The 20,190-nt window shown below is 48.3% G+C and overlaps 1 protein-coding gene across 15 annotated transcripts in view; it reads right to left on the reverse strand.

Annotated features, from left to right (window-relative positions):
• PACS2 (phosphofurin acidic cluster sorting protein 2) overlaps positions 1 to 20,190 on the reverse strand; it is a 72,640-nt gene that overhangs the window by 39,279 nt on the left and 13,171 nt on the right. For 14 of the 15 annotated variants that reach the window (XM_040072363.2, XM_040072371.2, XM_040072359.2 and 11 more), the window contains exons 2-3: positions 6,068 to 6,155; positions 3,034 to 3,123 (exon numbers count right to left, since the gene is read on the reverse strand). In XM_040072363.2, coding sequence (XP_039928297.1) covers positions 3,034 to 3,123; positions 6,068 to 6,155 — 178 coding nt within the window. Of the gene's footprint in view, positions 1 to 3,033; positions 3,124 to 6,067; positions 6,156 to 6,765; positions 7,464 to 20,190 lie in introns of all 15 variants that reach the window. The other variant, XM_040072365.2, reaches the window with a different exon arrangement.

Raw genomic sequence — 20,190 nt, forward strand, 5'->3', positions numbered from 1 at the left:
TAATTGCTGGGAATCTCAAAAAAGACATTCCCAAGTGAAGGATGATTCTCTTGCAGGGTAGGACTACTTTCTTTTTTTTCCTTGGGAAATTATGAAAACTAACTTCCTGCCCATCAAAACACTTGATAAAATCAAATGGCAAACAACACCAGAAACCCTGAGATATTAATTTGCAGTCCAGAGCAAGCCTGACTGCTCTGCAGGGAGCTGGGAGCAGTGGCCACCCAAACAAGAAGAATACTAATTAGCTGATTGCTCTGCAAGGGTGAGATCTACTGCTCATTGCCTGAGGTGGAGGCATTGCAGAAGGGAGGAACAACAGTGTGTGCAACTAAAAGACAGCCTCAAAACACACAGAGCCTGTGACACTCTACAGATATGCAACATCCCTAAAGATGGATGGAACAGGCAGGAGGGGCTCAAAAAGCCAGAGGCACCTTTCACATTCAAATTTACAATTTCCTTGCTTCTGGGGCCCTTCTACATGTTGGAAGGGCAGCAGGGAAGCATTTGAGCCACACCAAGGGTGCTTAAAAACAAACTTAGAACCAAAGTCCCAAGTCACCCTTGGTCCCAGGCCAGCTCAATTTGAATGTGTCCATTTTCCTGGGATTAAACTGAACAAATCAAGTCCATGCATGTACAAGTTTCTGTTTTTCTCAGGTGTACTGCCTGGCCACCTCTGATGAGCATTCATGGTAAAAGAATTCAGGTGGTAAAAGAAAGGAACAGAGAGACTCAGGCCACTCAGCTCCTCCACTAAAAGCAAGGCCCTTCAGAAGAAAAGACAAGCTATTTGCATAGCACAGTCCAGCTTTTTTAACACCACCCAGAGTTGAGACTTATCAACCCTACAGAACTGCTTCAACATAAACTTTTCAGTGACTGTCAGTCCATGACAGAGACTGGAGAAGAAAAGTTAGGCTCAAAACATTTGAAAGCTTTTAGAGGGAGCACCAAACACCACAAGGCACCTCTGAGGGGTGAGAAAACACACACACCAGAACAGTGAAAGTCAGGGCAAGACTTTTCCTGAAGCCCCAGTGATGTAATCTCTCCCATCTGGAAAGGTTTATTAGATTAAAGACAGAACTTAAGCACAGAGCTCTTAATTAATGCCAGAGAGCTGTGATGTTGTGCTTGGAATATCTGGGGAATTCCCCTTGATTCTGTGAAACCCACAGAAGTGCCAGTCAGGAGGAGCAGACATTCCAGCGGAAGGGTCACGGCAGCTCACCTGCCAGAAGGGTTGCTGCTGGTTTAGCCCTAGCTAGGAAGGGAAGCAGGACTGGACACACCATTAACTCCAGTCTCACTCAGCTGTGTAACAGAGCAGCAGGAAACTCCTCCCTTCAGTCTGAGCAGAGACCAGACACGAGGGGCTGCTCCCCGTTGTGCCAGCCAGCAGAACACCCCTGGCTCAGCCCTGACCCGGGAACACTCCCTGCTAAGGACGAGAATGTCACCCAGGAGAAGGACCTGAGCAGGCAGTGACTGAAGGTACAAGGGGCTGCAAATCCAGGCAGGTAGCACAATGCCAGGAGCTGACCGTGCAACATGGAGATACTGACTGCTGCGAGACAACAAAACCTTGCTTGTGACACCCACATGCTTTTACTTTGTGGCTCATCACCACTCTCAAATACATGCCAGGCACTAATTCACATTGTAGCTGAATTAAGCTACAATTGCTAGCTAGAAGTAGCTTTCAGCCATTGTCCAATTAAGCAGCAGTAAAAGTTGCCATAAAAATCCAGCTGTGCTGTTTGAAGAACGCTTCCCAGGTCTTACTGCACCCAGGACCACCAACTCTTCCTGCAGTCAGAGACCAGCAGCACATCTCTGCTTTAAGCTCACTCACCTCTGCTGAAGGCTCAGTGTCACAGGCACTGCTCTCCCCTGTTTTGGCTCAGTTCCCAGTCCCGTCAGGGGAAGCAGAGTTAAAGGCAGTGCTCTGTATCCTGCTGCAGCATTGCTCTGAGCCCCCAAAAAAACCCCATAAAACACCATAATCCAAATTAATTCCAAAAAGATCTGCAGACTTGCTCCTTGCTGACACAGGACTGGCAGAGGGAGACCTGGCTTGTCTTACAGCTTTGCTCCCAACCACGGGAAAGCTGCAGCCACAGGATCCAGGTGTATCTAGCCGTATTCCTGGCATGCAGCTTGGTTCTCCCTGTTCACAAAAGAGGGGATGCAATGCTGCAGTTAACCCAGCCATCTGCTTGGGCAGCTGCAGGGTTGTCATCTGTCTGCAATGAAACCTTACCTGCTTTAGCTCTGCACAGGTCTGAGTAACAACCACCCTCACACCTGAGCCTTTCTCCTCACCAGATCAAAGCCCTGACGTCAAGATCTAACCAACAGTCACAAAACAAAGATAGTCCAGATATAAATGTTCCTGAGGTCTGCCTGGCTCTGCTCTGTGTGTGCAGGATCCCCTCTCTCACTTTCAGCAAGCCAGCCCTTATTTGCCTTATTTCCCTGCTGAGGAGATAGCACCAGGGCAGCAGGCTTTAAAGGAAAGAAGAACCAAAAAATGCAGTTGTTCCAACTCACAGCTATTCCTGTGACTCTAGAGCCAGGAGTAACTATAAGCACACTGCTCCTGCTTCCCCAAATGGTGCCTCCCCCAGCAACTCCAAATCAGAGGCTGACCTGATTCATTCCAACTACTGCCTTCTGTCAGCCTGACACTCCACAACCCCCCAAGGCTGCCATCCTCCACTGCCTGTTCATCAAGAAGGCAACAAAAGGCAAAAAAGGAGCCAACTCGCTCTGCTTCAGCTCCTGCCACAGCTCTGACTGGAGGAGGACAGCCTGCAAAGCCTTCACGTTCCGCGGTGCACCGCGGCAGGAGCGCTGTGAGCCGGCAGGCTGCCGCAGACCCCGAGCGCTGAGAGGCGATCCACACAAGCCGCGCTGCTGCTGCTCACCAGGATCTTCACTCAGAGCCACCACGCGGCACCGCAAAGGACCACGAGGGAGAAGCTGTGCGAAGGAAGCCCAGCAAGCAGCCAGGTCCCAGCCTACCTGCAGAGAGAAGGTCAGCGCAAGCTCCGTCTCCACGTGTCCACTCGGGGGCAACACGATCTCGTGAGACCGCAGGATGCGCTTGGAGCCCTGCACGGAAACAAAGTCCAGCACCGGGTGAATTCCCACCGCTGGCGTCCCATCCCAGCCCCATTCACTGCACACCAGGAAACGTCCTCAGGGACTACCGCTGAGAAGCCAATGGATGGGTCTGACCTTGTACTTCTGTGAAATATTAATGAGATGAAAGGGAGATATTTGACTAATAAAGATTTGGGCATATTTACTGTCCCTAACTGCAACAATGCAGCTTTTGTTCTGCCAAGCCCCAGCATTGAAAAGCCGTGAGTCAACCCCCACCCCTGGAGCTGAAGTCTCCTATTTTCACTTCAGCCAATAGGTACGAGGCTCCTCGTCTCCTGGGTCCGGAGGCTGCAGCATGATGCTTAAATCTCCGGCGTTAGCCGTGACAGACTGGGCTTTTCTTTTTTGTGCACACACCCCTCTCTGGGGAAAATGGGGACTTTAACCTGTTTAAACAATTGCCAGTAGCTGGGGATATTAAAGAAAAAAAAGAATCACTAAGCATCTCAGCGGAGTCTGGAGATTTAATGTATCACAGGGCAACTCCAAACCAACCCTGTGTGTGGGCTGCCTTATGCTAACAGAGTTACCAGGCTATTTACTCTGTGAGCACTTCATTTCAGGGAACCTTTGAAGGAAAACTAGCAGGAAAACATGACAGACTGCTGCCTAGCAAACCCTTCTGCATTGTTCAAACACAGTGGCAAGTTTCAGGAGGTCTCTGGCTCAATGTTCTGCTGAGACTGCAGATCTGGCTTTGTCCAGATGGGCTGATCTCCCAGAAGCACAGAACTGTAGCTCTAGAAAAAGCAGCATCTGGGAAATCAGAGACAGACTGAGTGGGGGTAAACACCTAGAAGCTACATCAAGGAGAAACGCAGTCCACCCCTATCAGCCTCTAAGACCATCAGGAGATGAGACAGCAGCAGAGCCTCGTTTACATCCCCTCCTCCCCAAATGCATGGCTCAGGCAGCCAGAGCAAAGGCCGTGCATCTGGAGCGGTGCCTCAGCTCTGCACAGCACCAGCTCCTCTCTGGAAACGCTGAGGTACCTGAGCTCCAGCAGATCTGACAACAGAGCCCAGCCAGGCACCCAAGGGCTGCCCCCAGGACAAGCAGCACACGTGCAAGTGAAGCACAAGCCAGCCTGGCCGCTGGCAACGGCAGCAGCTGCTCCATTTGTGCAAAGCCCCCAATAGCAGCAATCTTGCTTTGCTGGTTACGCAACCAAAATCTAATGAAAGACCAAATATAGTTGCTTTTAAAAGACCGCAGCAGATAAACAGAGCAACGGCTCGGGGAATACAGCTGACAGCTCTTTGAACATCTCTGCTCTGGAGGCTGCAAGGAGACATGGGTAATGCAGGTAAGATGCTCTCATTAGGTCTGAATTCAGTCATTTCCTCTGGAAGTGCTCCGGCATCTGACAACTCACGTGCAATTCCCCACACAAAGGCAGTCATTTAACAGAGATCACGTATTTGATGATCCAGTACCACCAGCCTCAAACAACAGTGTCAGAAACCTGACTGCTGGGAAATAAGGCATCCCTGAAAAAGCTTGTCAGCATCAGCATCCTCATAACCTGCAAGCTCTAAAGGGATTTTTAATAGCAGGGCCTGGTGTGGAGAGGACTGCTCAGGTTCCAGTGTCTGAACACTGCAGCAAGGCAGATCACAACTCACACACCAAACGGGATGTGAAACTCCCACGTGTTAAAATTCCCTTTGGATTTGTGGGTCTGGGGCAAGCTTTCACCTATAGAAAGCGTAAGCAGCAGTAATCTGGACAGGAAAAGAAGGTTTTGCTCTAATAAAAGCTTCTGAATCCTTCAGCCCAAGTCTGGCACTCTCTGGGCATAGATCATTGGCTGACAAGCCTCAGGTGCTTACAGTGATGCATTCATCATCAAGGAGTACAAACACATGGAAAGCTTTCGGCCTTGACAAGCAGTATCTGACAGCCTGGAAACCCACAGCAGTGCTTCTTCTGAGCTTCCCACAAATCCAGGTGTGTGAAGCAATTCCCTGCCTTTCTGCTCTCTGCTGTGGGTGCAGAAAGGCAGGGAACCCCTTCCAACTTACAGGGACACATTTTTACCCCAGCTGGAGGACTCAGAGATGAGAGATACCAATTAAATCCTCAGCTACGTGTTTTCCCTTCCTGATTACGCCTTCCAAACCAGACTTTGTGTGCTTTGACACAACCAGCTCTCTGCAGGGGTTTGCCTAGCTCTTCATCTGAAAAGCAGCAGCTTTTCAGCACAGTTAATGTTCTGCTTCTGCTACGCTTTTCCTCGTTAAGCCCTTCAGCGTTTGCAGTGATGGGAGCACGTGAGCCGAACCGATGCTGTGACGCACGGAACCGAGTCCCCTTCCTTCCCAGCCTGCCTCCAGGCAGTGTGACCTACATGGAGGCACCTAATTAAATGGCACAAACATCTGCTGTAAAGTGGGTTATTTACCTAGGATGACAACTGTATTTTAGGAAAAGCAATTAAGCCTGTACAGGCACCCTACAAATCCACTGACAAGCTTGGCCACAGAGTCGATAGCAGAGCTGCCCACCAGCAGAGGAAGGCCCAGACTCCCCCAAAGCAGGACACAGTCACCAAGATGTTCAGGCCCAGACTGTTAAATAGAGAAGCAGGCTTGGATTTAGTGCCAGCTCAGGAAGAAAAGGTGACACGTGATCCGTGAAGAGCATTTATACGTGCGGATAAGCTCATGATGAGCCATCAGTGAACAATATTCTTCGCTCACAACAGTGAAATGGGGTAGGAACGTGGGAGAAGGGTCAGAAAAGAATCTACACAGATCCAGAACACGCTGATGGACTTGGAAGAAGTCTGTGGATGCAACGGAACCTTACGTGGAGGCAAAACTCAGTTTGGGCACTGGCCAGTATTTTTAGTCAAACAACACAATTCTTAGAACTGAGCAGCAATTACCTGCATTTTGACAGCAATGACCCCAGAAATAAGCTCCTTATCCAACTCCTTTAAGACTACCAGTTTCTTTAATGTCAAGCTGCACAACCTGCAAACAGGAACAGAAGAGAAACAGTTACAGTCATGCCTGAAAAAGGAAAACCTCCAGTCAGCTTTTACACACAGCAGTATCCCAGTTTGAGGGGGAACAGGCTCCAGACACGAGCCACACACTGATATAGAAAAAGACAGCAGAAATGTATGAGGTCTCCCTGGCTTCTCAAGACTGAATTTCTCCAGCCTTTCATAAATACAAGGAGGTGGACAGGAGGCACATTTGTCCCTGATACAGACCCATGGCCACATGAGAGCCCCAAACAGCCTCCACCGACCACAGCCTGGGAACCCTTGCTTCGAGTCAGACCAAAAGCTTCAGGGCCAGAGGAATTAAATTCCAGCAATATGAAAGCATAGGGTCAATCTAATTTTAAACTTGTCTACAAGGCTTTCCTACATTGTTGTCTTTTTCAGTTTCAGACTCCCGGCTCCCGAAGATCTCGCTCCCACCTCCTCTTGTCAACCCACACATTCTTCTCCTCACCCCCAAACAAAAGTTCGAGCAAGTGGCTCAGGCATCTCTAATAGAAAGGGCAGGGGGGGCGAAAAAAGGAAAGATAAAGGAGAGGACTCAAGTGGTGCCCTCTGGCCCCGGCACTCACATGCCACACATATGCAAGTAAATCACATTCTTCACCCGGGCAATGCTACATTGTTCTGGTTGAAGCTGTTTGCACTTCTGCCTTCCAGCACAGGGAGCTTGGGAGCAGATGAAATTCGGGCTCTGCAGCAGAGTTCAGGCCCTGGGTAACAGGACCACGGCATCGGCGCTGTCACAGTTTCATACAAGTTACCACCAGCTGGGGGAATTCAGAAGGCATACCCATAAAAAAACTTCAGGCAAAGATAAACCTGAAGCCGAGACAGCTCAGTTTGAGGATAGCTGAGGCCAGAGAAAGTTGCTGGGCAGGCTGTAGTGCCTAGACATCATCTGTCATACTGGCCAGCAGCCAGCACTGCCTTTGTGTCAGGTCCTTACTCCATGGCATGGGCATCTCTGGCCTCTGGCATGGAATGTTAGCAGACATCAGCATTGCTCTTCTCAAACCCACTGCTGAGCTCTTTCTCCCAGATCAAGTGTAGCCTCTGGGCTGCTCATGGAGGGGTGAAGTCCAGCAGTGGATGGGAACGAAAGAGGAGCTGATGCTGGATTTTGGCACAAGTGCCACTGACTGAAGCCTGCACTTGATACTCCACACTGGTGCCAGGTGCCCGACAGTGCAGCACTGCAAGGGCGACTTGCACCTCCACCACCTTTTCCACCGCTTTGCTGCAATGCCTGAAGGCAGACAGGATCAGCCTGGGTGTAAAACAGCAAGAGAGATGCAGCTAAAGGCTCTATCCAACAGGAGTGGGGGCAGATATTGAAGCAAGTAATCACCCTGAAACACCCTTGGCTCTGCCTGAACTCTGGTCTCACACAGGGCCAGCAACAGGGAAGAGCCAGTCCTATGGTCTGCACTCCAGCACCTCTCCAAACATGTCCTTCACCCCAGCCCAGGCCATCTACTCTCCCTCCTCATTTGCAAAGCTCTTGCTCCTGCTAAAACCCCCAAAAACCAAGAGAAAGAGAGAATGACAAGCTCTCTCCTTTGCACAGCTTTGCATCATGAGACAGCAACAAGGGGAGATGCTGCAGAAATGAAAAAGGTAGAAAAACCAGGCCTGCCTGGGCCTCTGTCCCCTGCTGTCCCCCTGCCAGCAGCTGTGTGCACTGGGAGTCAGGTGAAGCTGCACCTCTCAACCTGGAGCACAGGAGAGGGTCTTGGCTTTTCCTCTGCCTCCCAAACAAAACAGACACAGGTAAAGCAGCAGAGCCAGGATCTGAAGGAAGGAGGCTGTGAAGCCATTCGTTTTCTTTGTAAAGCTGTAGCTGGAGGACAATTGTGCTCAGCTTGCCAAAACCCACAGAGCTCTGGCCAGTCAGGTGCTGAGAGCAGAGGTAGGACAACACACTGGCATTGTCTCAGCTGACAGGCAAGGAACAAAGGCCTTTTCTCTCCAGCCCCGAGCTCGAGGATGGAAAAGGTACGGGAAGAAACAATAGTGTTCTCAGCACACAGAGCAGAGCACAAGGAGGGTGTTCTGTTCTCTGCCGGGCTTTCCTTCAATTCATCGTTTATGAGTTTTGATCAAACCCCATGAGCACTTGCTGCTTGGGGAAAAAAAAAAAAAATTAAAAAAAATTAAAAGCCTCCTTTACAGTGATCAGAAAAACAAAAGCAGTTTAAAAAGACATGGGACACATCTGCTTTCTTTATCCCCCATTGCTAGGCTGCTGGTACTAAAAGGCACTTCACACAAAAAACAATGGAATGTTTATCCTCTCCATCGGCGAGGGGGGGGCGGGGATGGATAAAAATCAGTTTAAATCCCATCAAATTAAATCCTTTACCCTCAGCACACTATTTCAGTCTAAGTTGGCAGCTTACAAATCAAAGCAATCTTCAGAACACGCAGCAGAAAGGGACCATACCTCACTCAAACCTTGACAAAAAGGCTCATGCCAAGTGCGTCCCTGCCACCAGCACGGGAATCCTGAACTACTCACACACACAGCTACAGCAAGGATTTGTGTGCCATAACTGCCTCTGATAACAGCAGATTAGTGCCATGCACTTACTCTTTGCCAGGGTTTTACTGTACTTCCATCAAGTCTCAGGGGTCAAAACAGGGATCAGTCTCACAAGCCACCTCTGTCAACAAGGCTGTTAGGTTAAACACGGGCAAGTAAAACAGAACAGACACGGGTGGAGCTGGAAAGACATGGAAAAAGAACAAGGCTACATTTGGAAGCATCTAATACACACAGGTATGATCTCTGTGGACACAGAAAATAACCTAGCATGCAGAAGGGGAACTGAGGAAGCCTCGGGTCTGGAGCTGAAAGAACCTGAAGTATTTTGAAAGCCTGGGACTGCAATTCAGGAGGCGCAGAGAAATCCTGTCTGCAAGTTTCAGCAGTGACCTGCAGCTGCACAAGGGGAGCTCAGTTAGCAAAAGCACTAAGTTAGCTGAAGCGGACTTAAATAAGGATAACGGAAATCTGAAAGCCAATGTTTCCACCCTTTTTTGAAGGTCCCTGCCAGGAGCTCAGCTGGGTCCCAAACAGCAGCAGGAGGCTCTGTCCTCTCCGGTCACTCAAGTGCCCCCACAGCAAGCAGGTACAAGGTACTTGCCTGGCCCTGGTTTCAGGTTAACAAACCGTGAGACAGCTCAATGCTGCAATAAAACCCCATCCTTTTACATCACTGCTGCAAGAACAGAGTTTTAAAGAGAAACCTGGACCTGATCCAACGGTCTCAACTCGCTTTGCTAACGCAAGTTGTGCTGAGTAGCTTCATCACAAGCCCTTTGCTTAAGGAGGCAGCTCTCCGCAAAGAACATAACATTTTGGTAACTGAGATGCAGCAAACACGTCCAGAACAACCCAATAAAGTGTCGCATTCTTTACTCACTGGATGTTTTGCTTTTGCATCCCTCTGAGTAGGAAGATCAGGAAAATAAACCCCCTCCAAGAAAAAGTCTGCCTTGCTGAATTAAATGTCTGTTTCTCCACAGGGAGCACAGTAATTGCACCGAGACCTCGTTCATGCAGAGAAAGTCAAATCAACAGGAAGGAAAAATTAAAAATTAAAGACCTGCATTTTAATTAAACCCCATAGAAGTAGAGAATAATAACAGGATGCATCCACAGTTATAGGGGACTCAAAGTAGAAGATGGGAGCCGGGGTAGGAATACTGTAGTACACAGATACCCTTTGTCCAGGTTAAGAGCTGTGAAGAACTGCACCTAAAGAAAGTGTTCCATGCCAGGAGCACTCTCCTCTGAGGTCTGAAAATCTCAATCAGCCCATGGCTATAGGAAAGAATTGGCTTCCGTTTGGCCACTGGACAGTGTCACCTCATCCAAGTTATTTCAGCATTTCAGGACAGCAAGCAGCCTCCTAGTCCAGTGCTTTCAATGCCCATGTTGAGTGTTTTGCTCCGAGCTGACACTTTACACCCACATCAGTCCCAAAATAAACTGCAAGCCACTCGAAGGAGAACTGGAGGGAGACACCCACCTACACACGCTTGCCCAGACAAACAGAGCCGTTCTGCACATAGCTACGGGGTGTCTGTGCAGGAGAGCCAGCAGCAGCAATTTGGGGGGACAGCTGCTTCAGGAAGGTGTGGAAATCTGCAGCACACCAAGCTGCACCGGCAGCTGCTCAGGAAGAAAAGAACAGCACGTGGACAAACTTGTTGCTGCACTTACATGCCAAAGGCAGGGTTCTGTACTGGCCCACGATCTAGCTAGGGGAGAAAGCAGGGCAGAAGAACTGTCCTCTGATGTCACTGATACAGCAGATTTGGGCTCTGGTCAAGAGCAGCAGTAGGAGCTTCAGGAAGACGCCTCCTTATCTAAGTTACAGTCTCATGAGGTGTGAGCTCTAAGAAGGCAAGAAAATGGCCCCTTCTAACTCCTTTCAAGGACTTTTAAACAATAAGCAAAACCAATTAAAACTCAACACCTAAGTTATTTTTACTTATACCCCAAGCAAAGATCACTCAATGTCCACAATGCAGGCTCTCACTAACCAATTAGAAAAGATCACCCAACCCCGAGAACAAGGAGGAAGAAGAAAGTGAAGAAGAAGGACTCAGACAACACCCAAATCCCTCCATATTGTCCCTTATATATATTACTACATTCTATACCCCAAAACCCCAAACTTTGAGTATTTCACCCTGTGACATAACATTCACTTCTACACAAGCTACACACCCACACCCCCAGTGTCATCATTCAGTTCTGGAGGCTGCTCCCACAGCCTCAAGTCAAAGGCAGTACCGTCTTGAGGGTCCCTACCTGTCAGGACAGAAAACCTGATTATTTTCAGCATCCAGGGTTCCAACACTTCCTCACTTTCCAAAGCTTAATGAGACAACTCCCTCAATGTGATCTAATCTTGGTCACATTATCAGGGGAGCTCCCAGGCAAGGTGAAATCAAAAGAGGAGGCAGAGGTCAGGCATCCCAGTTTCTGTCATGACAGAAACATAACCTGAGTAACCTGCAAAGAAACCTAATAGTCCTTCATTCATGTTTCCCACTAAGCTGACCTTTAATCAGCTGTTCTGGCTATAGATCCATTTGAGTAATGTTTAAGCAGCCAGAAAACAATTGCAGAACCAGTTATTTTCATTGTTCTTGTCCTCAAGGATCTTGAAAGCCTCTTTCCAGTGTTCATACAGAGAATTAAGCTCTTAAGATTCTGGAGACTAAGATCTATAGAAATGCTGGAGCAAGCAGGTCTTGTTCAGCCAGGTAGGATGGCAGCTTATTTTACACAACAGGTTCTACCCAGGACCTCACAAGGACACACATGTACAGCCAGACACTATCCTTCTACAGATCAAATACTGTCCTGCTCACTTCAAATAAATTACAGATATGCCTACTCCAAACAGAGCAAGCAAAAGGGGGTGGGCATGTTATAATTTTGCAGATCTGCATAATTTTTACAAGATCCTAGAACGCCACATGGCCACATTTGCTACTTGCAGTTAATATGACCAAGTAGTAAAGCACATCTGAGCTTAGATATTCTAATCCAACATATCAACTGGAAAATGCTGAGAGATATCCTCCTTCTGTAGGTCAAGATACTGCTGGCTGGCTCTAGGGGACTCACCATGGGCACAACGGGATCAGGGGCCCTGCAAGCCAAACAACCCTGACTCACAAAGAAGAATTTACATATTCCACTGGCACTTCTCATTTCTGAGTGCTTCCAGTAACGTGGGAAGGAAAGGGCACTGCTGAGACACATCGAGGCTGTGAGATGCACAGGTGTTAAAGCCAAACCTCCACAGCTTCACACACTCTGCAGGTAGCCAGGCAGAATTTCTTGTGGCAGCTGCTGGCAGCTGTGTCACACACAACTGTTCTGACTACCCGGCCAAGGCGTGACGTGTTCCAAGGAAATCAGCCTGAGACCAACTGCTCACCTCCAGCTACGTGCTCTGAACTGTGCTACTGAGAAACAGCAGCCTTCTCTCCCTTTAGGAAATCATCTCTGCAAGAGCAGGGGTAGCCCTTCACACATAGCAGGGGTAGCTCTTCACACATCTGCTGGCCTCAGTCAGATCTCAGCTCCTGCACACTCTGTTATATATTGGTTTCTCTACTCTTCAATTTGATGATTTCAGAGCCCTTTATAGGGTGACTTAAAGGAGAAAAAAAACCCAACCACTGACAAAGCAGGGATTAAGTCTGTTTCTCAGGCTACGGAGTATAAAGGAGTTGGGCAACCTCACCTACGTGTTCACACCAAGCTGCCTGCAAAGCCAGGCACAGGCACAAATGTAAAATACATCTCTCCTGGTCTGCTTGTCCAATCCCAGCTTCCAGAACAACAGCACTGCACAGCATCCTGATGCCAAAGTCAGCATCAGTGAAAGTGCCTGTGGTACTGGTGAATTAGGTTTGATCCATGTTTTCAAGTTTTGAGGCAGTAGGAAGATGCTTTAATAACTTTAAAGAATAAAGTCAGCAAGTAACAAAAAGCTGATTCATGGTTAAGGCTCTTTTGACAGACATCAGGACTACATTTTCTGTATTACAGGTGACACAAACACATTTGATATTTGTTGTATTAATTCAGCAGTAGCTGGAGCAGCCAGAAGCACCACCAGGGAAGGAGATGGAGACAGACCAGGCAGAGCCACATCCATCAGACCAAAGGCTTGTGGCAGCTGTGGGTCTCACAAGCTTGCAGGAGACACCCGTGGACTGCAGTTGAGCCCAGAAATGCCAATCTCCCATTTGAGCACCTAATGAGCTCAGCCAAAACACCACTGTCAGGGAGGGGAAGCCTTTAGGATTTGGACTGGACAGGCCACTTCTGTAGCTAGGGCTCCCATTCTCAGCCAGTCGGCAACAAAGCAAAGGCACAACCCACAAAGTTTACGTGAGCCAGCCAGGTTGGAGGGCAGCTCCCACCACACGCCGCACACATTGGCAAAGAAACAGTCGCACAAACCAGCAAATGAATCACACCCTAGACCAAAAGGAGAGTCTGAGAGGAGGAATGCAAGAAAACAAATCAGGGGGTGGGGGATGAAGAGGAGAGACCTTCGTTGCTGGAACAAACCCAGCAGCCCTCCACTCCCTGGCTCACCCTTGCGTGCCTCCCTTATGCAACCTGCCTTCTGGCTGGCCCCCTGCCCCAGACAGCAGTGCCTGTCACACAGCAGGCTGACACCGGGACTGGCCATTCCAGGCATGCTACAGAACACTCCCTGCCTGCCCCCAGCCCTTCCCAGCTGCCCCTGAGCCCCCCAGGACTAGCAGGAGCCGCATGAAGTCGCCAGCAGCTGAGAAGGAGCATCAGAGCTAAAGGCTTCCTGCTATGTGCAATTCAGGCATGGAGCAGCCAGCCTTCCTGCATACACCCAAGGGAATCCTCCCTGTGGCAGCCAGCTCTGTCACAGGCACCGTCAGCGAGATGAAAGGGTTAAAGAAAATGCCTCAAGGCACAGGTTTTCTCCAGCACCTGCCTTGCCCTGATAACCCTCACTCATAACTCTCACTCTTCCATCACATCCTGATCACAGCATCCCCAAACACAGCAGCAGCAGTGGGCTGGGAGCTGTAACGTCTCCACAGCAACTGGGGCTGCCATACCAACTTCTCCACACCCATGCCACAAACGAGACCGGCTCTCCCGACGGGCTCCTTGCTGCTGCTCGCTCCCTCCGGAGCAGCCTGATGGCAAATCCTCCCTCACTGCTGCGGCAAGAGCGCTGCTCTCCAAACAGCCACTGCCCCAGCAGCTCCCCTCCCCAGGCCAGCCAGGAGCTGGAGTGCAGGTCCAGAGGGAAGCCCTGCATCAGCCTGCTTTAGTATTTTGTATTTCCCTTTTGACAGCAAGGAAACACGGGACTCCAAGTACTCTGGCGCTCAACTACTTTCAAAATGCCCGGTGTCATTCTGCTTTTTGTTCCCATTGCTGAACTTCCCACTGCAAGAGCCCACTGTGCTCTGCACACTCTTGTTCCCTACCTAGTACCCTGGGGAGACAGACAGCACAGTCCCGGCCACAGCACACTGTCCCCAAGGCCTGCAAATCTTCAGAGAAAAAGGACTCTGCCTCAAACAGTCTGATCTTCCCCTTTGTCTGTAAATTGGCCATCAAGAGGAAAAAACGATGCCAAGAGGAGCCTGGACTTCAGGCTCACGTCGGAAGAGCCTGTAAAGAAGGCTCAGCTCTGCCCGGGTTATCCGTCACTGTGATCTCTTCAGCAGAAGAAAGTAGGACTAGGAAGCCTGCAGCTAGGAAAGCAGTCAAGGAAAAACAGATGGCTTCTCGGTGTACCCAAAGCTGAACTTGCTCTCAGGGCACGAACAGTGTGCCATCTCCCTGCCTGATTTCTCTCCACTTCCAAGAGCTTCCACAACATCACCTGACACAGAGGCGAGCTGAGCAGCCTGTCACCCCAGAGACCAGACTGGCTCACACCATGGGTCACATCAAATTACTTCTCACTCAGCCATCCAAGAACAATTCCAACCTCGCTAGCAAGTCAGGCACATGGCCCTCCCACCCAACGCCGAGATCCACCTAATTCTTAAGACTTGGCGCTTCTTTTGGAAGACAACCACGTTACAGTTTCAAATAAACAGACTGTCTGAAAACTGCTGCAGGAGTTTTCTAAAATGACTTTTGGGATTGGGTTTTATGGTTGGTTTTGAATTAGTTTTTTTCCCTTGCTGACCCATTCGGACCCAAGGCAGCAAAGCCAGGGCAGGTGGACCGTTCCTAACCGCTTTCTGTGACCTTGATTTAAACCAGCTACATCAAGTACCAGCAAAAAGGCTCTTCTTTGCAAAGTTTGCCATGTGGCCCAACAGACACAAGCTGGGAGAACCACACAGGCATAACTTAGACCCCAAAATGCTGTTTGCTTCTTCACTGAGAACTCAGTGTCGTGTTAAGAGTAAAGGCAGAGCAGCTAGCAGCAGCGAAAAACATTGTGAACTTTGATGGCACGTTTGGTATTAGCCAGCACAGCAATCAAATATGCAAAGCATGTTGATGGCAGGCTTGCTTTCGGGCTAGGAGAAACAGTTCACAGATCCCAATACCATTCCCATTGCAGCAAACCTGTCCAAGCCTGCCATTCTGGCCTTCTTCCAGACAGGCATGTGCAGCCAGCCACCCCAACACCTCTCAGAGCCAATGGTCTGCACTATTCCTTCAATTGTTCCATGTTTAATGCTGGCTCCCTTCTCCCCTGACTCCAGAGGTGAATGGTCTGACAATCAAAAGTGTCAAAATCGGTTGCTGAAGTTTGAAACAACTGTTTTGCACGATTCCCGTTGTGCCTAAAGTACAGGAGAACTATATAGCACCCCAAAATACGATTTCTCTCCAGCATGCAAAAATACAGGAGCCAACAACTTGAACTACAGGGAAGGCAGGAAAACTGAAACTCTAAACCCCAAATGTATTCAGCAGGAGGTCAAGAAGGAAGGTTAGGAGAAACACCAGCTCCACAAAGAGCAGTTTCTACAGCTGTACCAAACAGCCTGTGTAAAGCTCACAGCACCTCAGCTGTGCACTCTGACCTCTGAGCCCCACAGCTCTGCCTCACCTGCGCTCAGGTGCTTTCACCGTGGGACTGCAACACTGGCAACCCAGTTGTTCTCTGGCCACAGCTCAAAGGATGTTCCCAAATCAAACACATTAAAACGGTTATAAAAGAAAAGGTGGTTCTTTCCCAGAAGCGTTTATTTAAACAGTGCTGGTTTTTACAAGGCAACGACACACAGCCAACAAAGCAGCCTCCATCAGCACTAAACGTAATTCACAAAGAACTCTAAATCCTGCCACTAAAGCTGGGGCATTCAGCATTAAACTTGCTGGAAACGTTGATGAACAGCCCTCAAACTGGAACAAAACGCTGAGGGCAAAGCAGCTGAAAGGTACTGTCTCTTGCAGATTTGTCCCCCCAGAAAGGAAGGGGCAAACTGAGAGGAGCTTTCCAATATTGGTCAGCGGTCAAAAAAGGTCTGAAAATGCCAAAGCATTCAGCAGTCCTTGCAAGGAAATGCCTCTGATGGAAGCTACACTGTGCTCCAGCACATATCCCCTGCATTTTTTCCATCAAATATTCTGGGCAGCACTTGCTCATTTGCACACTGTCTGCTCAAAAGAGCACAGATAAGCTGGGAAGGAAATCACCAGAGAACAGAAATAAGGGATCTAGCGAGATTCTAAAGTCAAACAGCTGAACTCATCACCCCAGCTGATGCAAGAATGAGATGGCTGAAGTGAAACTACCAGTGCTACTGCCAGAGATGGAACTTCAGCAATAACCAGAAGCAGTATTTTAACTTCCAAAACCAGCTGAACTGCACTGAGAAGGCTCACAGAGAGCGCAGTGCCCAGCCTGCTGCCAAGCACAACACCAGCTCTCCAACTACAGCCCTGAAAACTGCAGAACCCACCAAAAGTGCATGAACGAACAGAAACTGGGATCTCTTGCAGGCTTTAAAGCTGACCCGTGGGGGGTGACCTTACACTGAAGCAGCAGCAGATTTTGCACTGCCAAGGACTGCAGGAAACACCTTTCTCGTGCCCTGAGGAGATAGCTGAGTGGGGAGGCACCTGCATCACCCAGCCAACCTGAGGGCTGGGGGACAGCCAGGACATGCACTTCCACCTGGTTTGCAAATAGCTCGGATATTCAGGCCACTTCTGATCCCCTGTCAGTAAGAGCTGCTTCATTTAGGGAAAATCCCAGTCTCCAGGTGATCTCAAAATGTCTCTCAACAGAACCTGAAAAATGCCTCCCCCCACAGTACAGTTCTTTACATCTAAATATACCCTGTATGCTCTAGTTTAAAGAATCACTGCTGGAAAAGAAAGCACTTGTTTGGAAATAACTCAGCGCAAGGTTTTCTGATTATTTTCTTCTCTGTGAAAACTCCTTATAACTGAAATTTCTCTGAGTTTCTCATGAAAAAGGGGAAAAACCTGGCAACTCGGATTTTGTTTACACTCTTTTCTGAAAGCTAACATCACCTTTATCAGGGAAAAAAGCAACCACAATTTTAGTAAAGAAGTCCAGAAGAATCCCAGTGCCAAGCACTTGCAGTGGCAGGCAGAATACAGTGGTTTGCTCCAGAAAAACATTTGCATTTCCTTAATACTCTAAACCTCTTCAGCAGCCGTGGGAAGTTGAGCTGGCAAGCAGAGATTCAATATTATTTAGAGATTACAGTTCTTCAGCATCATTGCTGGTGATATTTCATTCCTGAAAGCAATAAGGGAAGCAGCAAAGCAAACTAACTGCCTGAACTTGCTAGTTCAATCTGCCAAGGATATATATTAAAACATCAGCGTGACCTGTGTAAGCCAGCAAAACAGCGAGCTTTGAAAGACACAGGGTGCTCCAAGATGATCCAGACTCCTGTAGGATTTTTTTTTTTTGTGCTGAATACAAGCAATAAAACAAAAAGCAATTTATAACAATCATAATCCATTCAGTCCCCAGAACCTTTCATCAGGCCTGTGAGTTCCCACTGAAACTGGATTTATCAAGATAAACCGTAGATGCTCTACAAAAGAAGCAGACCGAGGTAAATGAGGCATGAACAAACTGAGTTTGAATGAGAGGCTGCTCTTCTCAGCAGGATATTAAGGTTCACTGCAGGGAGGGATTACCAAAGAAGCCTACCCAGGAAAAAGATAACTACTCCATTTGTGAACAAGATCACACCATCAGATCATTAGTGGAGACCAAACTCCACAGTCAGACCGGTCTCAGCCCCCTGAAAACATTCTCCTCTAATGCCTTTGCTGATGCAATCAGCTAATGCTAACATGATAGTGATGCTAAGAGCAAGGAATAGATATCAACATCATTTTGTGGTCAGCGCTCCTGCTCGTGGATGAGGCATGGCACGTCTGGAACTAGGTACATTTACTCAGGCTGTCAAAGAGCATTTCCATCACAGAAATGCCCAGATCAGTGGGGATGAGACAAGGCCAAGTACCACAACATCAGGACGGGATTTATCCTTGGTTTTATGTTGTCCTCACTCAGAGGACCACACCTAACCTCTGACTTTCACCACATGGCTGCAGCTAATACCAAGCACATCAACCTTTGCATCAGGATCTATGCCTACTCATACAAAAGAAATGTATTTATGCACATTATATGTTTCCAGCACAACCCTGGTGAGCCCAGCCTCTCTAGAGCACCAGTGTAGGTCTTCTACCACTTCCAGGGTGTTTATTCTGTTTTATATTTCCCTTCATTTCCATCACTGTGAAGCAAAGGTCTGCTCACAGAAAGCAGCTTGAAACTGGCTGAAGGGAACCACTGGAGCTGAAGCAGTGGCAGTGGTACGACTGTTTCACTAAGTCATTGTGCGTTATGTACATCATTTGTTAAGTAATCATACATAAATGTTCATCTAGTTACAAATTACCAAGCCATTCTCTGTTTTCACACCTGGATCAGCAAGACCACTGCAGACACAGATGACTCCCCATGGCTGACCCCCAGTGGGGTGCTCTGTTCGCAGATGTACCACCTCAAACACAGATTAGCTTCCGCTCAGAACAGGTCCTCTTGGAGACCTGATGGAGAGTGAATTCACTCACAGGAGAAAAGCCCAAAGATACTCATGCAATAGCTTGGAAAATGTGGTGATAATTTTGGAACCAAGATAGACCCAAGAGACTCAGCAGCAGCAGCAGTCTGCTGGCAGGGGACAGAGAAACAAAAGCTAGAAGAGCCTCAATTGACTGTTCAAGAGTCAGGAGCTGTGGGAGACAAAACAAAACGCTGAATTTCCAGAGATTAGAGAGCTGTTTACATTAAATTACACAGAATTCTGCCACTAAACTGATTCAAGCCTTCCGAGCTGTCCTAGATATTGATAAATCATTTCACCTTACTGATAAACAGATGTTGGATCTTGGTATGTTTGAGATTCAGGCAGCCCCACACCAAATCCTGGCAGCACTGGGCCATTGTGACTGTAACAGGATACTGCAGCTTCCACTCCCGGTGCTTTGTCACACACCAGGAAAAGCAAGGAATCACAAAAGCATCCAATGGATCTAAAGAGGGAAAGAGAGCTGCAAAAATGCACCATTCAGCGGGAAGGCAGAGGAAAGCTGCAGAATGCAAGACTGGATGTGATGCTTCAAGTGTGAAGAAAAATTTGTTCTAACTTTTATCTTTTATCACACTCCAGCTGTCATATGATTTCCACAATACAATGTGAGGAGAGCAAAGGAAAACTCAGCTACACCCCTTTTTCTCACGGACACATCTAACATATTTGCCCAGTGTATACCTCCCCTGCTCCAGATACTTCCTAGCTGCGCTCAAACATAGCAAGTGGTCAACACATTCTCAGAGCTCAATAAAAATCAAAGTCAACTGTTTTCAAGAGAATCTTTTTTGCTCCTGCACTGTGATGGCTACTGAAGCTGCCAACCTGTTCAGAGAGATGCTTTAACGACGAAGCATCATTTTAAAAGCACATTTGCAGCTGTGCATATTTCACTTCAATCACTCAATTGTGAATTATACCTCAGCAAGCCCTTGAAGAAAAGAGGTGGGCTGTCAGGGGGATGTGAGGGGGGAGAGAAAAGAAAGGAATTTATACCAAACAAAAGAGCTCCAAGAAACTGATACAACTTTGCTGCAAGCTATTCCCAGCCCACTCAACATTTTTTTCCGTATACAGACATACCAGAATCCCAACAAGGGGCATTCTTCCCAGCTAAAACACGAACCATCAGCAAATCTAACCGCCACCAGAGAGAAATACGACAATCTAGTGGATGCAAAGCAAAGCACAGTGAAATAATCTTTGAGTTGTGTAAGCCCAAGAGCCACCTTTGAGAGCTCACCGTGGTGGCAGCCCCACACCAGCACCCACTCAATGCCCAGCACGCTGCTTGGCAAAGCAAGAGTCCTGTTTGCTCTCTTGACAAGAGCTGTTTACAT

Source organism: Hirundo rustica, chromosome 9 (genome assembly GCF_015227805.2).
Source record: "Hirundo rustica isolate bHirRus1 chromosome 9, bHirRus1.pri.v3, whole genome shotgun sequence".
Taxonomy (NCBI): Eukaryota; Metazoa; Chordata; class Aves; order Passeriformes; family Hirundinidae; genus Hirundo; species Hirundo rustica.